Source organism: Oncorhynchus gorbuscha, linkage group LG02 (assembly GCF_021184085.1).
Source record: "Oncorhynchus gorbuscha isolate QuinsamMale2020 ecotype Even-year linkage group LG02, OgorEven_v1.0, whole genome shotgun sequence".
Classification (NCBI taxonomy): Eukaryota; Metazoa; Chordata; class Actinopteri; order Salmoniformes; family Salmonidae; genus Oncorhynchus; species Oncorhynchus gorbuscha.
The window spans coordinates 110,929,648-110,942,593 of NC_060174.1; the positions used below are offsets into that span (position 1 = coordinate 110,929,648).

Below are 12,946 nucleotides of genomic sequence, written 5' to 3' on the forward strand. Positions count from 1 at the left end.
GTACTTATAGATGTCCACATATTCAAGGTCGGAACCATCCAGGGTGGTGATGCTCGTCGGACATGCGGGTGCAGGCAGCGATCGCTTGAAAAGCATGCATTTGGTTTTACTAGCGTTTAAGAGCAGTTGTCGTCTGCGTAGAGGTGGATCAGGGAATCGCCCGCAGCAAGAGCAACATCATTGATATATACAGAGAAAAGAGTCGGCCCGAGAATTGAACCCTGTGGCACCCCCATAGAGACTGCTAGAGGACCGGACAGCATGCCCTCCGATTTGACACACTGAACTCTGTCTGCAAAGTAATTGGTGAACCAGGCAAGGCAGTCATCCGAAAAACCGAGGCTACTGAGTCTGCCGATAAGAATATGGTGATTGACAGAGTCGAAAGCCTTGGCAAGGTCGATGAAGACGGCTGCACAGTACTGTCTTTTATCGATGGCGGTTATGATATCGTTTAGTACCTTGAGTGTAGCTGAGGTGCACCCGTGACCGGCTCGGAAACCAGATTGCACATCGGAGAAGGTACGGTGGGATTCGAGAGGGTCAGTGACCTGTTTGTTGACTTGGCTTTCGAAGACCTTAGATAGGCAGGGCAGGATGGATATAGGTCTGTAACAGTTTGGGTCCAGGGTGTCTCCCCCTTTGAAGAGGGGGATGACTGCGGCAGCTTTCCAATCCTTGGGGATATCAGACGATATGAAAGAGAGGTTGAACAGGCTGGTAATCGGGGTTGCGATAATGGCGGCGGATAGTTTCAGAAATAGAGGGTCTAGATTGTCAAGCCCAGCTAATTTGTACGGGTCCAGGTTTTTCAGCTCTTTCAGAATATCTGCTATCTGGATTTGGGTGAACCTGGAGAGGCTTGGGCGAGGAGCTGCGGGGGGGCGGAGCTGTTGGCCGAGGTTGGAGTAGCCAGGCGGAAGGCATGGCCAGCTGTTGAGAAATGTTTATTGAAGTTTTCGGTAATCATGGATTTATCGGTGGTGACTGTGTTACCTAGCAGTGGGCAGCTGGGAGGAGGTGCTCTTGTTTTCCATGGACTTCAGTGTCCCAAAACTTTTTGGAGTTGGAGCTACAGGATGCAAACTTCTGCCTGAAGAAGCTGGCCTTAGCATTCCTGACTGACTGCGTGTATTTGTTCCTGACTTCCCTGAACAGTTGCATATCGCGGGGACTATTCGATGCTATTGCAGTCCGCCACAGGATGTTTTTGTGCTGGCCGAGGGCAGTCAGGTCTGGAGTGAACCAAGGGCTGTATCTGCATTTTTTGAACGGAGCATGCTTATCTAAAATGGTGAGGAAGTTACTTTTAAAGAATGACCAGGCATCCTCAACTGACGGGATGAGGTCAATGTCCTTCCAGGATACCCGGGCCAGGTCGATTCGAAAGGCCTGCTCACAGAAGTGTTTTAGGGAGCGTTTGACAGTGATGAGGGGTGGTCGTTTGACTGCGGCTCCGTAGCGGATACAGGTAATGAGGCAGTGATCGCTGAGATCCTGGTTGAAGACAGCGGAGGTGTATTTGGAGGGCCAGTTGGTCAGGATGACGTCTATGAGGGTTCCCTTATTTACAGAGTTAGGGTTGTACCTGGTGGGTTCCTTGATGATTTGTGTGAAATTGAGGGCATCAAGCTTAGATTGTAACGTCATTCGCCTGTTGTATGAAGAGAGTCAGACCGAAATGCAGCGTGTAGGTTACTCATGACTTTAATGAAAATAATCGCGGTACATGAAATAACTGTATATGAAAACAACAAACGAAACGTGAAACCTATTACAGCCTATCTGGTGACTACAACACTAAGACAGGAACAAACACCCACAAATTACAACGCGAAAGTCAGGCTGTCTAAATACGGTTCTCAATCAGAGAAAACGACAAGCACCTGACTCTGATTGAGAATCGCCCCAGGCAGCCAAGCCTAACTAGACACACCCCTAATCATACACAATCCCAATTACTACAAACCCCAATACGAAACACAACATATAAACCCATGTCACACCCTGGCCTACCCAAACATATACCAAAAACACAAAATACAATGACCAAGGCGTGACATAGATTGTAGGACTGCCGGGGTGTTAAGCATATCCCAGTTTGGGTCACCTAACAGAACAAACTCTGAAGCTAGATGGGGGGCGATCAATTCACAAATGGTGTCCAGGGCACAGCTGGGAGCTGAGGGGGGTCGGTAGCAGGCGGCAACAGTGAGAGACTTATTTCTGGAGAGAGTCATTTTCAAAATTAGTAGTTCGAACTGTTTGGGTATGGACCTGGAAAGTATGACATTACTTTGCAGGCTATATCTGCAGTAGACTGCAACTCCTCCCCCTTTGGCAGTTCTATCTTGACTGAAGATGTTATAGTTGGGTATGGAAATCTCTGAATTTTTTGGTGGCCTTCCTGAGCCAGGATTCAGACACGGCAAGGACATCAGGGTTAGCAGAGTGTGCTAAAGCAGTGAGTAAAACAAACTTAGGGAGGAGGCTTCTGATGTTGACATGCATGAAACCAAGGCTTTTTCGGTCACAGAAGTCAACAAATGAAGGTGCCTGGGGACATGCAGGGCCTGGGTTTACCTCCACATCACCCGCGGAACAGAGAAGGAGTAGTATGAGGGTGCGGCTAAAGGTTATCAAAACTGGTCGCCTAGAGCGTTGGGGACAAAGAATAAGCGGAGCAGGTTTCTGGGCATGGTAGAATATATTCAGGGCATAATGCGCAGACAGGGGTATGGTGGGATGCGGGTACAGCGGAGGTAAGCCCAGGCACTTGGTGATGATGAGAGAGCTTGTATCTCTGGACATGCTGGTTGTAATGGGTGAGGTCACCGCTTGTGTTGGAGGTGGGACAAAGGAGGTATCAGGGGTATGAAGAGTGGAACTAGGGGCTCCATTCAGAACTAAAACAATGATAACTAACCTGAACAACTATATACAAGGCATATTGACATTTGAGAGAGACATACAGCGAGGCATACAGTAATCACAGGTGTTGAATTGGGAAAGCTAGCTAAAACAGTAGGTGAGACAACAACAGCTAATCAGCTAGCACAACAAACAGCAGGTAAAATGGCGTTGACTAGGCAACGGGGCCGACAGATAAAACAAACAAGCAGAATGGAGTACCGTGATTAATGGACAGTCCAGCGTGCATCAGCTATGTAGCCAAGAGATCAGTGTCCAGGGGGCAGCGGTGGATGGGGCAGGGAAGCTGGAATGGCGAGTGTTATCAAGGTTAAAAAAACTAACAATGACTAAATAGCTTGTAGCTAGTTAGCTGGTTAGCCTCTGGAGGTTCTTGAGTGTGTTCTAAAAATTAAAAATAATAGCGATTCCGTATCACATTGGGTGAGGCAGGTTTCCGGAAGGTATAAACAAATTAAAAATCGAAAAGAGATAGAAAGTAAATATGGGTCCAGTGAGTGTTTGGGACGCGGCGATTCAGACGGTTAGCAGGCCTGTGCTAACAAGCTAACAGTTCGTAGGCCGGGGCTAAACAAGGTAGCAGTTAGCGGACAGGAGCTAAACAAGCTAGCAGTTAGCAGGCCGAATTAGCAAGCAAGGAGATAGCAAGGGCTAGAGAGTTAGCCTTTGGGGGACGTCGCGATGGGGTGAGTCTGTTTATTCCTCTTCATGCGGTGACATCGATAGACCGGTCGTGGCCCAGGAGTATGCTATGGTGGTAGCACAGGTGCTCTGGCCGGGCTAGCTTCAAGCTAAGTGGGTGGAAACGCTAGCCAGGAGTAATCATCCGGGGTTGCGGTTTAGCTAGATAGCTAGTTGTGAAGATCCAGCTGAAAAATGTTCCGTTTGCAGTGGGAATCCGGGGATGAAAAATAAATAGGTCCGTTATGCTCTGTTTAGAGTTGCGTTGTTCGAACTGACGAGAGCTTTCCAAGCTAAAGGTTAACTGATGACCGGTTAGCTGAAGACCGCTAGCATAGCTGGTGGTTAGCTGGCTAGCTTCAGTTGAGGGGTTCTGGTTCCGAAGTAAGTATAAATACTTTAGGAAAAGTAGCTACATTGGGTGAGGCGGGTTGCAGGAGAGTATTTGGAAGCTTAGGTTTAGCAAAATGTTTTTAAAGTGTGAAGAAAAATATGTAAAAACGAAAAAGAAACGACATATACAAGGGACACGACACGACAGGACGACTTACTGCTACGCCATCTTGGATCACCAGTAGTAGTATATTAGTAATATAGTAGTAATATATTAGTAATATAGTAGTAATATATTAGTAATATAGTAGTAATATAGTAATATATTAGTAATATAATAGTAATATAGTAGTAATATAATGGTAATATATTAGTAATATAGTAGTAATATATTAGTAATATAGTAGTAATATATTAGTAATATATTAGTAATATAGTAATATATTAGTAATATAGTGGTAATATATTAGTAATATAGTAGTAATATATTAGTAATATAGTAGTAATATAGTAGTAATATAGTAATATATTAGTAATATAGTAGTAATATAGTGGTAATATATTAGTAATATAGTAGTAATATATTAGTAATATAGTAGTAATATTGTAGTAATATAGTAGTAATATAGTAGTAAATCAGTAGTAATATAGTAGTAATATAGTAGTAATATAGTAGTAATATAGTAGTAATATAGTAGTAATATATTAGTAATATAGTAGTAATATTGTAGTAATATAGTAGTAATATAGTAGTAAATCAGTAGTAATATAGTAGTAATATAGTAGTAATATAGTAGTAATATAGTGGTAATATATTAGTAATATAGTAGTAATATATTAGTAATATAGTAGTAATATTGTAGTAATATAGTAGTAATATAGTAGTAATATAGTAGTAATATAGTGGTAATATAGTAGTAATATATTAGTAATATAGTAGTAATATATTAGTAATATAGTAGTAATATTGTAGTAATATAGTAGTAATATAGTAGTAAATCAGTAGTAATATAGTAGTAATATAGTAGTAATATAGTAGTATATTAGTAATATATTAGTAATATAGTAGTAATATAGTGGTAATATATTAGTAATATATTAGTAATATAGTAGTAATATAGTAGTAATATAGTAGTAATATAGTAGTAATATAGTAGTAATATAGTAATATATTAGTAATATAGTAGTAATATAGTAGTAATATAGTAATATATTAGTAATATAGTAGTAATATAGTAGTAATATAGGGGTAATATATTAGTAATATAGTAGTAATATATTAGTAATATAGTAGTAATATTTTAGTAATATAGTAGTAATATTGTAGTAATATAGTAGTAATATAGTAGTAATATTGTGGTAATATATTAGTAATATAGTAATAATATAGTAGTAATATAGTAGTAATATAGTAGTAATATAGTAGTAATATAGTGGTAATATATTAGTAATATAGTAATAATATAGTAGTAATATAGTAGTAATATAGTAGTAAATCAGTAGTAATATAGTAGTAATATAGTAGTAATATAGTAGTATATTAGTAATATATTAGTAATATAGTAGTAATATAGTGGTAATATATCAGTAATATATCAGTAATATAGTAGTAATATATTAGTAATATTGTAGTAATATAGTAGTAATATAGTAGTAATATAGTAGTAATATATTAGTAATATAGTAGTAATATAGTAGTAATATAGTGGTAATATAGTAATATATTAGTAATATAGTAGTAATATAGTGGTAATATATCAGTAATATATCAGTAATATAGTAGTAATATATTAGTAATATTGTAGTAATATAGTAGTAATATAGTAGTAATATAGTAGTAATATATTAGTAATATAGTAGTAATATAGTAGTAATATAGTAGTAATATATCAGTAGTAATATAGTAGTAATATAGTGGTAATATAGTAATATAGTAGTAAATCAGTAGTAATATAGTAGTAATATAGTAGTAATATAGTAGTATATTAGTAATATATTAGTAATATAGTAGTAATATAGTGGTAATATATTAGTAATATATTAGTAATATAGTAGTAATATAGTAGTAATATAGTAGTAATATAGTAGTAATATAGTAGTAATATAGTGGTAATATATTAGTAATATAGTAGTAATATAGTAGTAATATAGTAATATATTAGTAATATAGTAGTAATATAGGGGTAATATATTAGTAATATAGTAGTAATATATTAGTAATATAGTAGTAATATTTTAGTAATATAGTAGTAATATTTTAGTAATATAGTAGTAATATTGTAGTAATATAGTAGTAATATAGTAGTAATATAGTAATAATATATCAGTAATATAGTAGTAATATATTGTAGTAATATATCAGTAATATAGTAGTAATATATTAGTAATATATTAGTAATATAGTAGTAATATTGTAGTAATATAGTAGTAATATAGTAGTAATATAGTAGTAATATTGTAGTAATATAGTAGTAATATAGTAGTAATATAGTAGTAATATAGTAGTAATATATCAGTAATATATCAGTAATATAGTAGTAATATATTAGTAATATTGTAGTAATATAGTAGTAATATAGTAGTAATATAGTAGTAATATATTAGTAATATAGTAGTAATATAGTAGTAATATAGTAGTATATTAGTAATATAGTAGTAATATAGTAGTAATATATTAGTAATATAGTAGTAATATAGTAGTAATATTGTAGTAATATAGGAGTAATATAGTGGTTGTTAGAGCCGATTTGGACATATTTGTATAAAAGACCGAACATATGGAGCTCCATGTATATTTGTGTAAATATATTAAATATGAATGTAAATTATGAAATATTAGGTACGTACCTTTATGATTTATATTTACCTTATTGAGATATATTCATTTGTTGTTAGTGTAACTTAGTTTTTGGCCCCCCCTCTTGCCTGTTCATTGTATTGTGGTAATTGTGTTAGGATAAAGGCAGGAAGTTGGGCCTTCGGGAGAGGAAGTCCTTGCTAGATGCGGGAGCGGTATAGTTTTTTGACCATACAGACATACAGACAGGTCATAATATGTATTTTCCATATAAAGTATTCTATGCTTTAAGTTGATTGGAGAATCACTTATTTGTTAGATATAAGAAGAATAAACATTTTTGTTGCACCATATCCCTGGATGTCATGGAATGTTTGGCCGTTTGGAAACCTTGAGTGTGGACTGTATGCGTACCAAACAACCCCGCTTCAGGCTTGGGCAGTGGCTATGGTAAAGACGAAAGGAAGGAAGCCACTACAGTGGTAGTAGTAATATAGTGGTAATACCCTGGGGGTATTACTCTGGAAGCTGGAGTGTATTTACAGGAATTGACTAAATCTGAACCCTCTCCCTGTCCCCAGGTCCTGCCATTGTCCTATCCTTCTTCATCGCAGCGCTGGCCTCTGTGATGGCTGGTCTGTGTTATGCTGAGTTTGGGGCTCGCGTCCCCAAGACGGGCTCAGCCTACCTGTACAGCTACGTCACAGTGGGAGAACTCTGGGCCTTCATCACGGGATGGAACCTCATCCTCTCTTACGTTATCGGTGAGACAGGCAGACATTGGTTTTATTAAAAGGTACACTAAGCAAGATGCATGCACAAAGTAAACACAAAGCGGATTCATTTCCACAACAACTAAGAGTGTTGAAGAGCGAGGCTAAACTTGTCCTCTGTTTCCGTCCCGTCCTGTAGCAGCATGAAGCGCACCACAGACACTGTATGAAGGAATGTGGAAGTCTTGCATCAAGCTGATCTCAATATCTGTGGTGCTTTGTGTTAGACCGTCTACCTTTATTTTCACCAGGTCATTTGAAAATGTTCATCAGCTACAAGCTGGGCGATGAAACTCAAATCAAATGTATTTATAAAGCCCTTCTTACATCAGCTGATGTCACAAAGTGCTATACAGAAACCCAGCCTAAAACCCCAAACAGCAAGCAATGCAGATGTAGAAGCAAGGAGCAGAGTGGTTTTCAGGACAGGAGAAACTGGAAGAATACTCTGAGTGTACAAAGCATTAAGAACATCTTCCTAATATATTAGTCGGGGCATGGGCTCTACAAGGTGTGGAAAGAGTCCCACAGGGATGCTGGCCCATGTTGACCCCAAACTTCCCACAGTTGTGTCATGTTGGCTGGATGTTCTTTGGCTGGTTGATCATTCTTGATACACACAGGAAACTGTTGAACGTGTTGGGTAGAGTGTTGGGTAGTTTAGAACGGGCTAGGGGTTGAGTTGGTTCTTCAAATAAATTATATAGGCAAATGTTTGGTTCATATATTTCACTCTCTTTTCATCTCTCTGTCTCTCCCTCTATCTGTCTCTGTCTGTCTCTGTCTCTCCCTCTCTGTCTCTCCCTCTGTCTCTCCCTCTCTGTCTCTCTGTCTGTCTCTGTCTCCCTCTCTGTCTCTCTGTCTCTCTGTCTGTCTCTGTCTCCCTCTCTGTCTCTCTTTCTGTCTCTCCCTCTGTCTCTCCCTATCTGTCTCTCCCTCTATCTCTCTCTCCCTCTCTGTCTCTCCCTCTCTGTCTCTCCCTCTCTGTCTCTCCCTCTCTGTCTTTCTCTGTCTCTCCCTCTCTGTCTCTCTGTCTGTCTCTGTCTCCCTCTCTGTCTCCCCCTCTGTCTCTCCCTCTCTGTCTCTCTGTCTGTCTCTGTCTCCCTCTCTGTCTCTCTCTCTCTGTCTCTCCCTCTGTCTCTCCCTGTCTCTGTCTCTCCCTCTCTGTCTCTCTCTCTCTCTCTCCCCTCTGTCTCTCCCTCTGTCTCTCCCTCTCTGTCTCTCTGTCTGTCTCTGTCTCTCCCTCTCTGTCTCTCTCTCTGTCTCTCCCTCTGTCTCTCCCTATCTGTCTCTCCCTCTATCTGTCTCTCCTCTGTCTCTGTCTCCCTCTCTGTCTCTCTCTCTCTGTCTCTCCCCTCTGTCTCTCCCTATCTGTCTCTCCCCTCTATCTGTCTCTCCCTCTGTCTCTCCCTCTCTGTCTCTCCCTGACTGTCTCTCCTCTCTGTCTCTCCCTCTGTCTCTCTCTCCTCCCTCTCTGTCTCTCTCTCTGTCTCTCCCTCTCTGTCTCTCCCTCTGTCTCTCCCTCTCTGTCTGTCTCCCCCTCTATCTGTCTCTCCCTCTCTGTCTCTCCCTCTGTCTCTCCCTCTGTCTCTCTCCTATCTGTCTCTCCCCCTCTCTGTCTCTCTCTCTGTCTCTCCCCTCTCTGTCTCTCCTGACTCTGTCTCCCCTCTCTGTCTCTCCCTCCCTCTCTGTCTCTGTCTCCCTCTCTGTCTCTCCCTCTCTCTGTCTCTCCTGTCTCTGTCTCTCCTGTCTCTGTCTCTGTCTCTCTCTGTCTGTCTCTGTCTCCCTCTCTGTCTCTCCCTCTGTCTCTCCCTCTCTCTGTCTCTCCCTCTCTGTCTCTCCCTCTCCCTCTCCCTCTGTCTCTGTCTCTGTCTCCCTCTCTGTCTCTCCCTCTCCCTCTGTCTCTGTCTCTGTCTCTGTCTCTGTCTCTGTCTCTGTCTCTGTCTCTCCCTCTCTGTCTCTCTCTGTCTGTCTTTGTCTCTCCCTCTCTGTCTCTCCCTCTATCTGTCTCTCCCTGTCTCTCTGTCTGTCTCTGTCTCTCTGTCTCTCTCTCTGTCTGTCTCTGTCTGTCTCTCCCTCTCCCTCTCCCTCTGTCTCTGTCTCTCCCTCTCTGTCTCTCTCTCTGTCTGTCTTTCTCTGTCTCTGTCCCTCTCTGTCTCTCCCTCTCTGTCTGTCTCTCTCCCTCTCTATGTCTCTCCCTCTGTCTCTTCCTCTGTTTGTCTCTGTCTCTCCCTCCCGCTGCCAGGTACCTCCAGTGTTTGCACGTACCTCCAGTGTACACACACAGCATGGAGCGCTACGTTTGATGAGTTGACAGGGAAACATATAGAGGCGTTCTGCAGACAGTACATGACCATGACAGAGTACCCTGACATGTTTGCTGTGCTCATCATCATCACCCTCACAGGTACACACACACACACACACACACACACACACACACACACACACACACACACACACACACACACACACACACACACACACACACACACACACACACACACACACACACACACACACACACACACACACACACACACACACACACACAGACACACAGACACACAGACACACACAGACACACACACACCCTCACAGGTACACACATACACACAGACGCACAGACACACAGACACACACAGACACACACACACCCTCACAGGTAGCTCAGTTGGTAGAGCATGGCGCTTGTAACGCCAGGGTAGTGGGTTCGATCCCCGGGACCACCCATACGTAGAGTGTATGCACACATGACTGTAAGTCGCTTTGGATAAAAGCGTCTGCTAAATGGCATATATTATTATTATATTATTATTATATAGGTACACACACACAGACACACAGACACACAGACACACACACACACACACACACACACACACACACACACACGCAAACACACATACACACACACACACAGTATACTATACTCTCTCTTCCTCCCTTTTTCCTATTTTATAATAAGAGTTGTCTCTCTGTAGGTCTGTTGTCGTTTGGAGTGAAGGAGTCAGCTGTTGTCAACAAGGTGTTTACATGCATCAACGTCCTGGTGTTGTTATTTATGGTGGTCTCTGGACTGGTCAAAGGAACCCTGAAGAACTGGCACCTGGACCCTGATGTCATCTTACACAACAACTCCAGCCAAAAGTAAACACACACACACACACACACACACACACACACACACACACACACACACACACACACACACACACACACACACACACACACACACACACACACACACACACACACACACACACACACACACACACACACACACACACACACACACAGTATACTAGTGTGTAGTTAATGATCTCTCTTTCTCTCAGCATGACAGAGCCCTTGCTGTCGGCGGAGAGTCTAGGAGTGGGCGGGTTCATGCCATTTGGCTTCACCGGTGTCCTATCAGGCGCTGCCACCTGTTTCTACGCCTTCGTGGGATTCGACTGTATCGCCACGACAGGTCAGTGTGGGAGGGGCCAACTTACATCACCAGTGGAGGTACTGAAACACTCGTCGCTGGTGAAACCTCCAAGGTCTTCAAATTACATCTAAAAGTTATTCACTATCAATCGACACAACATACTAAACCTTTTCAAAAGAGAAATAAAACGCTGTGAACATTTTCTACATTTCTAAGACATGTAAAATGAAGATGAATTGATTGATGTCTTCACCCCCCCCTGAGGTATTACTTGGGGGAAACACCTTCGGTAGCCATGACAGCTGGGAATCATTTGGAATATGATTCTACCAACCTGAATCAACTCTTAGGGAGACATTCAGTCTCTTCAGAACGTATTCTACCAACCTGAATCAACTCTTAGGGAAACATTCAGTCTCTTCAGAAAGACATATTCTACAGTTTGTTGAGTTACAGCCTGAATTTAAAACATTGAAGTTGTTGTGACTGATTCTACACAATACCTGGTCAGAATGGAATTATATTTTTCTAAACATTACCAAATTAATTTTAAAAAAGAAAGTCTGAAATGTCTAGAGTCAAGTCTTCAACCTCTTTGTTGTTGTGGCAGGCCTAAATAAGTTCAGGAAAAAATGTGCTTAACAAGTCAGGTAGTAAGTTGCAATAATAGTGTCAAACATGATTTTTGAATGACGACCTAATCTCAGTAGCCCACAAATACAATTATATCCTCAGTCCTCAGTGAAGCAGTGCATTTAAAACCGATTGTTCCACAAAGACGGTGTGGATAAGGGGGTGATTGAGGTCATAGGCTAAGCTGCTGTCCAGTCAGACAGTCACAGGGTTTAGGGTTAGGGTTAAGGTTAGGGATAGGGTTTAGTGTTAGGCGGTTCTACAGGGGTCAGAGGTCATTGAGGTCATGGGCTAAGCTGCTGTCCAGTCAGACAGTCACAGGGTTTAGGGTTAGGGTTATGGTTAGGGATAGGGTTTAGTGTTAGGCGGTTCTACAGGGGTCAGAGGTCATTGAGGTCATGGGCTAAGCTGCTGTCCAGTCAGACAGTCACAGGATTTAGGGTTAGGGTTATGGTTAGGGATAGGGTTTAGTGGTAGGAGGTTCTACATTTACATTTACATTTAAGTCATTTAGCAGACGCTCTTATCCAGAGCGACTTACAAATTGGTGCATTCACCTTATGACATCCAGTGGAACAGTCACTTTACAATAGTGCATCTAAAACTTAAGGGGGGTGAGAGGGATTACTTATCCTATCCTAGGTATTCCTTAAAGAGGTGGGGTTTCAGGTGTCTCCGGAAGGTGGTGATTGACTCCGCTGTCCTGGCGTCGTGAGGGAGTTTGTTCCACCATTGGGGGCCAGGGCAGCGAACAGTTTTGACTGGGCTGAGCGGGAGCTGTACTTCCTCAGTGGTAGGGAGGCGAGCAGGCCAGAGGTGGATGAACGCAGTGCCCTTGTTTGGGTGTAGGGCCTGATCAGAGCCTGGAGGTACTGAGGTGCCGTTCCCCTCACAGCTCCGTAGGCAAGCACCATGGTCTTGTAGCGGATGCGAGCTTCAACTGGAAGCCAGTGGAGAGAACGGAGGAGCGGGGTGACGTGAGAGAACTTGGGAAGGTTGAACACCAGACGGGCTGCGGCGTTCTGGATGAGTTGAAGGGGTTTAATGGCACAGGCAGGGAGCCCAGCCAACAGCGAGTTGCAGTAATCCAGATGGGAGATGACAAGTGCCTGGATTAGGACCTGCGCCGCTTCCTGTGTGAGGCAGGGTCGTACTCTGCGGATGTTGTAGAGCATGAACCTACAGGAACGGGCCACCGCCTTGATGTTGGTTGAGAACGACAGGGTGTTGTCCAGGATCACGCCAAGGTTCTTGGCGCTCTGGGAGGAGGACACAATGGAGTTGTCAACCGTGATGGCGAGATCATGGAACGGGCAGTCCTTCCCGGGAGGAAGAGCAGCTCCGTCTTGCAGAGGTTCAGCTTGA

The 12,946-nt window shown here is 42.0% G+C and overlaps 1 protein-coding gene across 2 annotated transcripts in view; it reads left to right on the forward strand.

Annotated features, from left to right (window-relative positions):
- The window catches only part of slc7a1a (solute carrier family 7 member 1a), a 74,950-nt gene that overhangs the window by 26,740 nt on the left and 35,264 nt on the right, over positions 1-12,946 (forward strand). For both annotated transcript variants that reach the window (XM_046330764.1, XM_046330771.1), the window contains exons 3-6: positions 7,324-7,506; positions 9,761-9,922; positions 10,500-10,665; positions 10,854-10,987. In XM_046330764.1, coding sequence (XP_046186720.1) covers positions 7,324-7,506; positions 9,761-9,922; positions 10,500-10,665; positions 10,854-10,987 — 645 coding nt within the window. The remainder of the gene's footprint in view (positions 1-7,323; positions 7,507-9,760; positions 9,923-10,499; positions 10,666-10,853; positions 10,988-12,946) is intronic.